Source organism: Nipponia nippon, unplaced genomic scaffold (assembly GCF_047370975.1).
Source record: "Nipponia nippon isolate SJK-2023a ecotype South Korea unplaced genomic scaffold, ASM4737097v1 scaffold_25, whole genome shotgun sequence".
Classification (NCBI taxonomy): Eukaryota; Metazoa; Chordata; class Aves; order Pelecaniformes; family Threskiornithidae; genus Nipponia; species Nipponia nippon.
This window is the reverse complement of record NW_028262342.1, coordinates 4,790,073-4,802,101: the sequence shown is the minus strand read 5'-3', so window position 1 is coordinate 4,802,101 and position 12,029 is coordinate 4,790,073. Positions and strand designations below refer to the sequence as shown.

The 12,029-nt window shown below is 51.3% G+C and overlaps 1 protein-coding gene across 2 annotated transcripts; it reads right to left on the bottom strand.

Moving 5' to 3' along the window:
- Positions 1–251: 251 nt before the first annotated feature.
- On the bottom strand, positions 252–8,329 carry CUNH1orf116 (chromosome unknown C1orf116 homolog). Of its 2 annotated transcripts, XM_087762243.1 has the most exons (5): positions 7,871–8,001; positions 7,551–7,627; positions 4,371–4,507; positions 2,826–3,003; positions 252–2,334 (listed from the first exon to the last, which is right to left on the bottom strand). In XM_087762243.1, the coding sequence occupies exons 3-5, from the start codon at positions 4,461–4,463 to the stop codon at positions 1,109–1,111; spliced, it is 1,497 nt and encodes a 498-aa protein (XP_087618369.1). In that variant the 5' UTR covers positions 4,464–4,507; positions 7,551–7,627; positions 7,871–8,001; the 3' UTR covers positions 252–1,108. The 2 variants fall into 2 exon arrangements, with proteins under 2 accessions (XP_087618369.1, XP_087618370.1); XM_087762244.1 differs by lacking the exon at positions 7,551–7,627 and having other exon boundaries at positions 7,750–8,329.
- Positions 8,330–12,029: the final 3,700 nt, after the last annotated feature.

The following is a 12,029-nucleotide window of genomic DNA, read 5'->3' as shown; positions in this document are numbered from 1 at the left end:
TCCCGTCTTGTGTGGCTCCTGGGTTGCAGGAGGCCCAAGTCTCTGGTTCAGACCTCATCATTTGCAATGCCTGGCTGCTGTCTGGGTCACTCACTCCTCAAATCAAGGTTATATTGAAGGTTAAAACTCACTATTTAGCTTTACCAGAGCTCTGACTTAACACAAGAGTAAATCTGTATTACACAGTCATTTTCTGATAATATACAAGTTTATTACAGAGATGAACCACCTCTGTTGTAAAAGGTGCAGAGCATAAATGTTGACAGCATCAGCTGGGTCTGAAAGATGCAATGAGAGTTTGAAAGGGAATGAAATGGTAGTGTCTCAGATTTGCATCTCTCTTGTTTTGGGCAGCATTTCTGTTTTTTCCCACTGAAACGCAGTCTATCGCTTCTTACCTGTCACTTCATGATAAACATGGATGCATGTATGTCTTAAGTGCTATATCCAGGCTGTCAGGGCTGGATGTGAGAGCAGTCTGGCGGAGGAGGCAGCGGGATGTCTGTGCAGCCATCCAGCCTCTTGCCTGCAGGTGCTGTACAAGGAGCACTTGTCCACGGAGGGAGCGTTGCTTGAGCCCCCTCCGGTTCCCATCAGCCTGGCAGTTTTGTATGTGGCAGTTGTGGCTTTTGGGAGGCACTTGCATGGGCAAGTGAGTGCTCAGGCCTCGCAGGCTTTGGTTTTTTGTTAACTTTATCCATAAAAATCCTAAAGGAGCAGCAGAGTCCTGCGGTTCTTCCCAGAGAGGCTTTATCCACAGGCAACCCCTTTTAAAATAAGCCAAACCCCCAATTCCATGGCTTCCCCACTGCAATGAATCCACAAATGCATTAAAGACCTTGTAGGAGAATATGCCCCATCCACATGCTGAGTGATGCTTTATATAAATAGCTCATATACGCTTGCTATATACAACATATTATGTACACATGGCGTTACTTTATTTGGTGTGAAGCTCTGAATACTTCTCGTGGTACCCCTCCCAAGATGCTGGAGTAGGAGATCACAGCAGAAGATGCTTATGGTTGTGCTGCCTGAGGACAGAGAGTGAAGGCACCTGGATCCAGGATGAAAAGCCCCTTTTCTTGCAGCCCTGCCGCCCGCAGAGTTATTCCTTCAGCAGACCGAGTTTCTTCAGTGCCTCTCGCCGGTTCTCATCGGTTGCGCCCTTGGGGGAAATCTTCACGCTGATGCAGGAGCGGGAGGGCCTGGGGAAGCTCTGCAGCGGGTGGGATTGCCGCTTGATGCTCTTCTCCTGCTCCACCTGCCCAGGCTCCTTCAGTCCAGCAAAGTCCTTCCCTGCCCCGAGGGATGCTGGCCGGGGGCGGCTGCTCCTGAGGAAGCTCGGGGCAAGCCGCTCGATGAAGGACATCTTGCCCAGGGAACTGCTGGTCTTGACGCTCTGCTCCTTGGCACTGCTCATGTAGCTGCTCAGCCCCACGCCGGAGCGCTCCAGGGTGTTGGATTTGAAGCTCATCTGCCGGATACCTGGCACCGACCTCTCTGCCGCTCCACAGCATGCCTCGGGCTCCCCAGGGACGGGGAATGCCATCTCCCTTGGCTGGGGATGCATGGTAGGTTGAAGATGGGTGCTGGGCTCCCTCCTGTCCTGTGGCAGTCCAAGCTTCTCCAATGCCTCCCGCCGGGCTTTCTCCCTCTCCTTGGGGTCGAGATGCCCCGAATTTGTCTTTTCGGCAGCGGCATCACCGGCAGAGCCAGGCTGTGAGCCGGCCGAGGATGGAGGTGGTGCTTTTACCTTCTGGCCGGGCTCTGTGGTGAGTGGCACTGGGCTGTTTTTGCTGGTTTTCAGGATAATATTTGGTGGCAATTTTCGTGGTTTGGGGGCAGTTGGAGGCCCACGCTTGGCATCTGGGTCCTGAGGGGCCTCTTCTAACGTGGATTTCTCTGGCTGGCCCCATGAAGTCCAAGTTTTGGTCTCCTTGGCTGTTTCCCTCTTGGCATCTGAGCGATTGCTACGTGACCACTCATGGCTCACCAGGTCATCCTGGAAGGGATCTGGAGGTTGGATAATCAAAGACCCCAGGGGCTTATTCTGGCTTCTGGTATTGGCTTGGTCAAGCCTGTCCTCCTTGGCCATCTCCTGTGAAGATTTACTTACTGGGTCCTCCACTGTGCAGACAGTCACTTTGCCATCAGAAGCTCCGTTTGATCTTTGTGCATTTGCTACAGTGATGCTCCTTGGAAGACTGTAATAGCCTGGGCTTGGAACTGCTGCAGGAGCCGAGCTTGAGAAGGCAGAGATGCTCTTACCGCTCTTCTGTTCCGCTGCATGCTGCTGACCTGCACTCGGAGGGGGAGCCCCATTTTCCAAATCTAGGCAAAGAGAGATGTGAAGTCATGCACTGTTCTGCAGATGGACACGGGACACCTTCCTGTTGACAAGACTCACTTCTTCGTGCCTGCTGAACCAGTGCAGAGTACTTGCACCCAGAGAGTTTACCCTGACCCCAGCTAATATGCTGTCACAGCTAAGAAAGTCAGACACTTTGGATTTGACAAAGCACACAGTGAATGAGGAGTCTTGTTAACCTGAGCAAAGGTGCTCTGCCCTGCCCTGTGGTTCTGCTGACCTTGCTGGCAGCTGCTAGCAGCTCTTGCATGCGAGAACTGGGAAAATGCAGTTGGTGCCCTACCTATCTCGCTGCCTACAGCCACCTCTCAGCACAGAGTGATGAAAACAAGCTGGCTTTAGCTTACCACGTGCATAAAACTGGGGCAATGCTCCTACCCTGCCTGTCATGGGAACGCACCCCAGCGAGAAAGCCCCTTTGCAAGCAAGGCTGGAGCACGGATTTCCAGCTTACCCCGGGGAATGGAGTCTCTCTTAGGCCACGTCCCAGGCAGCTTGGAGGGCTCCACGTAGTCGGTGTCGTCAGTAGAGACCCCGCTGTCTGCTTCTGCATCCAGTGAGCCAATAGTTTCTTCTAAGAACATCAAACACTCTTTCTCTTCCACAGATAAGTAGTCATAACTGTTATCACTCTGAAAAAAGAAAAAAAAGTAGTACAGGTAGGAGACACAGGTGTATTACTATTCACAGCCCTGGCAGTTAAGAGGAGACCTGTGACAGCTCCTGGCCAGGAGACTTGGCCAATGACTATTCACAAATTGGTAGTTACAGCTACAGAAACCTAAACAATTTCCTTTTTAAAAAAAAAAAAAAAATATATATACATAAGGCCATTTTTATATTACCCTACTATGACCATCAGAAGCGTCTTAATTTGGAAACTTGGCCTCCACCTTTTAGTTCTTTAGCTTACTTTGAAATACGAGCAGATGGGTAACATGGGTGGTCTATAGGTACAGACATCTGTACTGATCAGCAATGCTGAATCTTAGAAGCTTGTCTAAATATCATAAACACTGAAGGCTTATCTGTGGGTGGTGGTCCCTCTCCTTGTTCTCCCATTCGTACCCCAGCAAGATCCTGTTTAAATTTGGTTGCAGTTCAAGTATCATGAGATATGATTGCTGTGGAAGTGCCAAGTTACAAAGTGATACATGCAAAATGTCATGAAAAAACTGACTCGGGAAAGGATGGAGTGTCCATCAGATCAACGAACACAGAGGAGAAATTGTCCCAGGTGGAGCTGGTTTGCAGGGAGACTCCTATCCAAATCTTTTACCGTGCAATATTGCAACCAGTTTTTCCATCCCTAATAAATTTCAGAGGGTTTCGTTCTGGTTTGCAATACATCAGATGGAAAACCTGTTCAGGACTGAGCGCTGCACTTACACATATCAATTATGCTCCAAGTCAGACAGGATGTAATTAGTCCATCAATCTTGGAATCAGTGTTTGGAGACAAACAAGCTTTAATGGACAGATAGTGAAAAATTACACATCTACATGCATGGTCCACACTCATCTCTGCTTTAATAGGAAATTAATCTCTTGTCAGCTGGGAGGAGTATGGCTCGCTGTCTTCTCCAGGTGAAGTCACCCTTGTTGGAGCCAGTCTGACCCAGTTATCCAACTGGTCTAATCCTCCACTGGGGAACTCGCCGGGCTCCTTCTGCCAAGTGCCTGCACTATTTGCCTCTGCATCTTCAGGCAATGCAGGAGCCACTGGGCTCTCGGTATCGTTTCCCCAAGGAGGCCTTGGAGGAGCTCAGGCTCCTGATTGCTGCCACACACGTGGCAGGATGGAAAGTCTGGGAGTGCTTTGGGGCAGGAGTTAATTTGGTCCTTGTGCTGCCCTTAGCATGGTGCTGTATCAGGGCCCTCTGGTGCTTCCAAAGCACTGATGGAGAGTGGTTTCGAGCAGAGATCTGGCCAAAATCCTTCCTCAGCTGCCAAGAGGGGCGAGTTGAGCCTGTCGTGCCTGGGCAACGGGGTTACTTACCTGCTGTGAGTGGTTGGAGGCCGTGCTGACCACGCTGTCGCAGCTCCCAGAGTTGCAGCCAGCCATCCCCAGCCCCAGCTCCTCCCTAGGCATACCACAGGCTGCCACGGCGTCCGGCGCGGGGGGCAATATCCCGGCTGAAGCAGAAGAAAGGAGAGGCGTTAAGCTGCGAGACCCCGCCAGGGTGACGCAAATGCGCTGGCTCAGCCGCAGTGAGGGCAGGCGGGCTGTGAAGCTGCCGGGTGGATGCAAACGCGCTCGTTCTTAGGCTGCTCTCTCCAGGAGAAGGGGCAGCTGGGCTTTTTTAAAGCATCCTTGGAACTGAAGATTTCCCCAAAAGAACTGGAAATAGAGTAAGCTCTGGACCGCCTAACCCCAGCCATCTCACGTTGGTGGTTATTTAATCATCTCGGAGGTGTGGATAAGGTGGTTCCTGAGTGAAGCAGGAGGCTGTAAGCCCACCGCAGCCTCGGAGCTCAGCAGCAGTGATCCCGTCCCAATGCGAGCCCCAGCCCAGCTCTGCCTCGTGGGACCTCTTCCCTCCGCTGCACCCACCGCTGCCAGCTACGCAGCTTAAATTCTCTCAAACTTCTGAACGCGCTGACCCGAAATGCTGCCGGTTAGTCACAGCCTTGACCTGCTGTGAGCCTTCTCCTGGCAAAGAGCTTCCTCGGGGGCCACAGAGGTGTCGTGGCCGTGGGGAGGTGCCCGTGTACCTTCGGGGCATGCCTGGGTGTGTTTGGGCACATGCCTGGCATCGCTTGCGGGGAGCAGGGCAGTGCTGGGAGCTGTGCCCAGGCTGCAGCCATGTGCCAGGTCTCCAGCCACCCCGGGGGTGTTGCAAGCAGCAGCCAGTGTCCCCCCCTGCTCACAGCAATGCACTACTGCTGCTCTGGGTGCAGCCCGTACCCCCAGCACCGGTGGGACCTGAATGCGGTAGCAGCTGCCTGACAAACAACCTGCCGTCGGGGTTCCCAACAGCCAGACCTTCCCAGGCGGCGGAGGGACCAGTTATGCTCACAGGGTGCGTGGCCAAGGGAGCTCTGCTGCCTGCAGGGAGAGGCTGGGCAGCCTACAAAAGGCATAATTACTTATGGATGTAAAGCATTAAGCTTCCAAAATTTACTGACACCACCAATTACGTGTTTTCTTCGTGCACGCCGCCCATTCTTCCGGAGAGGAGGCTAATGAGAGCGGCAAAACAAACACCCCTTCCAACACACACGGACCCACGCAAGAGGATTTGCTCATCGGAAGACAGAGGAGCTCTTTGTGCAGTAACCTGGCTGTGGCACGCAGAAGCACACTGCTGCTTTTTTTTTTTTCTTGTAGCAGGATCAGGGAATTAGATCTAGCGATAAGTGAGCAGAACTGGCTGCTTGTTCAGAGTGTGAGACCCTGAAAGAATCCCTTTGTAATTGGAATATGCTGCAAAAATCAGATTTCAACACCCACGCCCTGACAGATCCGATCCTTCCATGCAGGAGGAATTTAGTATTTCAGTCTCAGCTTTGCGTTATTTACTGCTTAAATTACATTTCAGTAAGTGGTGGTTTTGGAAGAGCAATACCCTTGATTCTTTGAATTTGGGTAACTTTATAGCCAGAGTTTTAAGCAAAGACACCAGCTGAGTTTGGGGGTTTTTAGGCTTCCACAAGCCACACGGTTTTGCTGTGCACCCGAACATTTGCAACGTGAAATAGGAATCTACTTCTAAGCAGCAAGAGGCTACCGCCTGCTCGGTCAGGATTGCTGCAATGCTCCTCACTGCCTCCCGCCCTGCTGCACAGAGTCGAGAGAGCAAAACACTCTTGGGGAAGCGAAAGTCTTGCTCGAACTTGACGCCCGCAGCTTGAGCAGCCGGTCGGAGCCAGCGTCTGCCGTTGCAAAGCAGCCCCACGGGCGGGCGAGCAGCAGCACGGCCCAGCTGTAATTAGGGGTCTCAACAGAGCTAATTGCTCCGCGAGGATGCCCACCGTCGTCAGCCCATTGGAAGAAATAATTTGCTTTGGTCAAACAGCGTTTGCAGAAACATAAAGCAGCTGCCAAGGCTTTGGCACCCATCGAGCCCCAGCTCACGAAGAGGCAAAGTTCAGCCCGGAGCTCCTCGGACGCTGGAGAGGATCTATGCAAAAACAAGAAGTTCATTTTCCTGCTCACTAGTTCTCTGATGCGATTATGGCTCTACCGCATTCATCTGACTTGGGAAAGGGGAAAAATCAGTGTTGAAAAATCCCAGTTTTTACGATTCAGAAGGATTTTACAGTTCCTTCCTTTTGCTGAATAACACGGTGGTTCAGCCACAAACTAAAAATATGACTGAGCATTTAAATGAAAAGACATGATACTTGAAAAGCTGTTTTTCAACAGTGTATATATCTTCCGCCACTAAAAATGCTTTTAGAAGAAGCTATTTTTTATCTAAAATAAAAGGCCAGTTCACGCAGCTTTTGTGACAGCTGCCATAACTGTCCTTTACAAAGCTCACCAAGCCCTCAAACATCAAAGAGGTGCTGGGTAGCAATTAATGCTAATTGCTTTATATGAAGAGGCTACTTTCTTTTAAGCCCAGTACTACTACAAGCACTCTATCGCAGCTCTCCAGCAATGTTAAAGAACCTCGGTATTTTTGCTGTCTAGGGTAGGGCAGCCAGACCCCCTCTGCCTTAGAGCTGCCGGTAAAGCGCTTCGTCCTGGCCAGCTCAAAACACAAACCCAAGCAAAATCCCGTTTGCAGGTACCATCCCAGCTGCTCCCGCTCTGCAGCAGCACGGCGGGACGGATCCCACCTCAAGGTGAAAGGAGACGATGGCAGCAGATCTATAGTTCCTCCTATTTAAACAAGTAAGTCAAGTGCATGTAGCAGTTGCCCGAGCCGATTGCTGTCCAGAGCACAAGCTTTCCCAGCCTCTCCGCCGGCAGCAGCTGGAGCCACCCCAGCTTTCCTCCCACCACCACCTTCAAACCACCTCGTCCATCTTTGCTGGTGCCACCTCCCGTGACACCTCCACACCTTTCCCCTTCCAAAGCAAAGCACGTCCGTAACCCCGCGGGTGCCCGGAGCCCCGCGTCCCACCCGGGCAGAGGCGCTCAGCCCCTTGCCCGCAGCCCATTCAGCAGGAAAAAGACAGAAAGCAAAGGACAAGAAGGAATAGAGATATTTTTTTTTTCTTTTTTTACCAGGACGTCCGTCGTTCCACGCTGCTGAAATCCTTGTCCCGGCCGTGCCTATCCCAGGACTTCTTTACTTTTCTGGGCTAACCAAACAGAGCCGGGTTACACATTAACTCGCTTCCCCAGCGGAGATAAGGCTGCGCGGGTGCTTGGCAGGTGGGTGCTCGGCAGGTACGCGCTCGCGGGTGAGCCCCCAGCCCCTCACCTGCAGCCTGCTGCACCGGGGCGAGAGAAACTCATCTCGCACCCATGCAAGGCAGGTTCGTTACCGCTCCGGGCTGGGGTCACAGCACGGCCGAGCCCCTAAACCAGCTCCATGTTCTGACCTGAAGCAGCCGGGTCCCTGCGTGCTGTGCTCTCTCGCAGCCCTGCCCGAGCAGCTTTGCTCCGAGCCAGCGCGGTGCAGGCGGCGCAGGCAGAGGCGCAGGCAGAGGCGCAGCTGCAGAGGCAGGCAGCAGCACCAGCACCCGGTGCCCGGGAGGCTGCGGGCAGCTCCGCTCGGTACCACCCAGCTCACTCACTTCCCGGCTTGGCTGGTGTCCTCTGATGTCCTCAGCACGGGTTTTGCCGGAGACTCCTTAATCCGACAGCCTGTTCTGCCACATAGCTGCTCGCTGACATGCAGAGGAGCCGAACGCACAGCCCTGACCAAAGCGCCTTTGTACATAGTAATTAAGTCCTTTACTGGGTGTTTGTGCCGTGTGCTGCTGAACACATTGCCCCGCAACAGGTTTATTCTCTTAGGTGGTTTTGTGCATGAAGTCCTTCAGCTCAGGGTAGGACCCGTTTCCTTCTCGGCTCTAAAAACACAGATTGTTCCTAGAACAGGTATATACTTGCATCTCACCAAAGCTTTCCAAGACACCGAAAGTTTGCCACCTGCTGCTGTACGCTGTAAGGAGATTCTTGTAAGGATGGGTAAAAAACCATTTTAGACGGGAAGCTTCACCACTAAGCTTTATTTGCGTGCCAGAGGAGGGGGTGCCCAGGCTGTGCGCAGCTCTGGGGCTTGTTCTGCCCAGCCGCAGCTCCCCCTTCACCCCTCCTGGCGTTGCTCCCTGCAGGCATGGAGCCCCTCTGCAGGTTCACTCCCCAGCTCTCTAATGCTGGAAACTCTTTCCTCTTCTCTAGGCAGCTTGAGGTTGAGTCCTAGAGCCTGGGTGAAGCTAAAGCCCCCGAGACGCCCATCACACCCCTCTTCACCGCAGCCGCCCTCCTCACTCACACCGACATCTTCTCAAAAACTGCTGCCGGGGCATTTCCTTCGGCAGCATCCCCTCCTCCGAGGACGAGGGTTTACCACCTCCGCCGCCTCTCTCCAGGGGAAGGTAAAGAAACCCCCGGTTATTCCACCTGCAGCACCCTGTGCAGCACTGGGTGACACCGACCCCCAGCACCCGATCTGCCCAGCTGGTGCTGCAGAAACAGCTGGAAGAGCTGCAGTGGCTCGTTATTACCCTGACTCTGGGGTCTCCTATTAAAATTAACAGCTTTTCTCTCTGATAAACAATGCTTGGGCCATTGCTCCCCCTCCCACACATGCACTGCATAGACTTGTATCTGCTCTGCAAGGTGCTCCTCACTGAATAACTCAAAATATCCAAGGAGAAACCCTGCAGCAAGCTTCCAGAACTGATACAGCCACCAGATTCATTCAAGTTTTCATGCTTCAATGATTTTATTTTTTTTTTTTTAGAAAAAGGTTGTGTTGCAATGTCTGTTCCCTGCTGCACAGAACAGAGAAGTGGAAACATCAGTTATTTAAAGCCATGGTAGGATGGAGAGAAAGCAGATGAGCCAGGAAGCAGAGGTTCCTACCAGCGTCGCTGAGCCCCAGCTGTGCGGTGTTACGAAAGGCAACACGTGCCTTGGCGAGCAAACCAACAAGCCAGAGGCTCCCGGGAGCCCCAGCCAGCCCCGCTCGCCCAGGCTGGCCCGCAGCAGAGGTAGGAGATGCGAACGCGGCACATTGCGAGCAGCAGCACCGGCCCCAGCCGCTGCCCGAGCATTGCAACAGCCGGTGATTGCAGAGCTGAGCTCAGGACTTGGTGCAAGCGCTTTGGGAGGAGTTACCTGGCGGCATGCTGGATGGTGCTGCAATTTAAATAGAGTCAGATTCTTGCTGGTTTTGTCAAGTTACACTTAGTTCCAAGCCTGCTTTAAAGGAGGGAGCAAACCAAACCCGGAGCGATTTCCTTATTGTACACACAAACCCAGTGGGAATGAGCAGCCACCCCAGGACAGGGATCTGTGTCCTGAGAGCCCCGTGCCGATAGCACAGGGCCTTCAATCTGTGCAACAGGTAGCGGTTGGTGCCTGCAGGGCTCTGTGTAGGTCAGGAGAATGTCATGATCCATTAAGGGAAGTCTTGAGCTTCTGTGAATCAGATGCCCAGAAAGAACCTGTTCTTTTTCCACATTCCTCTTCCTCCAACGAATATAAATAGCTACAACCCAAAATAAAGTGTGATTTCATATATATGGCACGAAGTATATGCAAGTAGTCAAATGATGCAGAGAAAACTACACAAAGCCATGAAAGGACTTTGGCATGTTAACAGACCTGTAGTGCCTCACCCTGTTCATAAACAAAAGAACACAACCGATTCGGTCCTGGCCCTGAAGGAGACGCAGCCATACGGCGTCACCGATAAGATACCGGTTAACGTAACGACGTTTATTTGCCTGTTGTAGGCCTGTTGGACACTTTCCTTAGACCAAATTGTCTGTACAGTATGTATGCTGACAAATCAATTATGAAAAGTACCAGGTAGTTAATACCTAGTATTACACAGCAGTTTAGAGAAATAATTAAATGTTAATATGGCTGGAACTAAGCAAGGAACCCTATTTATTATCCCTGGTTTACAGAAAGGAGGTAGAGAACTGAGGTGATCTGTTTCCATAGCTTGGTTAGCATCAACTTTACAGCAGGAATGAGGAGTCAGCTCTCGAGGTATAATACAATTCCCCAACATTTCCCCCAAGGCTTTAATTAAAAATAATAGACAAGGACACTGCAATCTTGGACAACCTAATTTTGTTAACTCCCCTATTGCATTCTTTTGTTACAGAAAGCATTCTGGTGCTCCGACTCAGAGGAGTAAAAAAACAATATTGATTTCAACCAATCTGAAGTAATTTTATTCTGCCCAGTCCAGAGCAGAGCAAAACCTGATGGCAGTTTGCAGCTGGATGCATAGCTTCATTTCAAACGCAGGCAGACATTTAATTTGTACAATAAAGAGCTGTAATTTTCAAAATAGCAAGCTGAATTTTTTTTGTTCTTCTTGTTAAAGAGTTTCCCTGCCCGGGAGAGGTTTGCAGGGCTTACCCACGGGTGGGTTCGCGCGGGGCAGGAGCCAGCGCCGCAGCGAAATCTGCCCGACGCAGATGCTTCGGCAGTTGTGTGTCAGTCTGATTTCTCAAAGGCTCCATCGATACGTGGATGTCGGTGTTTAAGGCAGAGAAATTCTGCATTTTCTTCATTCGTGCCTGTCCCCTCCTCCTGCTTCCTCAAAAGTCGAGAAGGGCAAATAGATAATGCTGCTTAGGTCAAAAATGTGTATGAAAATGAACGCCGTGTTCCTGTGTGGGGCTCCGTCGCCCCAGGGCGGATCGCGATTGCAGCAGTTAGATTCTTGAACAGGTCTCTGGAAAAAGCGGGCTGGGTACAGGAGCCACCGCTCCCAAACTGTCCCAAGCGGCCTCTACTGTGACCGTGCACATGGCAAGGTGCAGATTTCAGACGCTGATTCTGTACTGTGTGACAAGATGTTCCTTTTCTCAGTCCTCTCCCCAGCAATCGTTCTCTTTACGTATCTTTATCCAGAAATTAAGGAATTAAGTTTGTCCTTCAGAAACTGCAGAATATTACCGACTCACTCCCGAGACCGGTCTTTCAGACAACTGCATCCATGAAGTAGATACGCGTGCTACTGAACCCAACTCTCCTTAAAGTCTGGGTACTTCATGATTTATATCTTTAAATGCAGAAAAGATTCTGCAGGTATGTAAATCTCTTTACAGTTGTTCCTCTTGAGACCTGACTCTAATTACACAGAGGAAATATTTTACTATTAAAAACAACAGTTATTCTTGAACAAGTTGAAAGTGAAGCAGCTTCATCCCGAACAGGTTGGGAGGCCGCGTCCCTCTCGCCGTGACTGTCTCTTGGAGTCCAGGAATAAAGGGAATGAGAGAGAGGGAAAGCTGATGCAAACTGCTCAAAGACTGCATCGCATAGATGTGAAGACCTCGAAAACGCGCTGGTGAACAGCAGCAAATAGAGCACAAACCTGAAATTCAAGAACTGAGGCACGGACTATGCCAGACCAGTATGCGTGCACCAGTCACGTTTATTGGTGCATCAACAATCTTCGCGATTCAGGGCAGGCGTTTAAGGAAATACGTTACGGCAACCGCTCTGTACTGATGAGACGCAAAGCGAACGCTATGCCACCGAATTACACTGGTACCCAAGGCT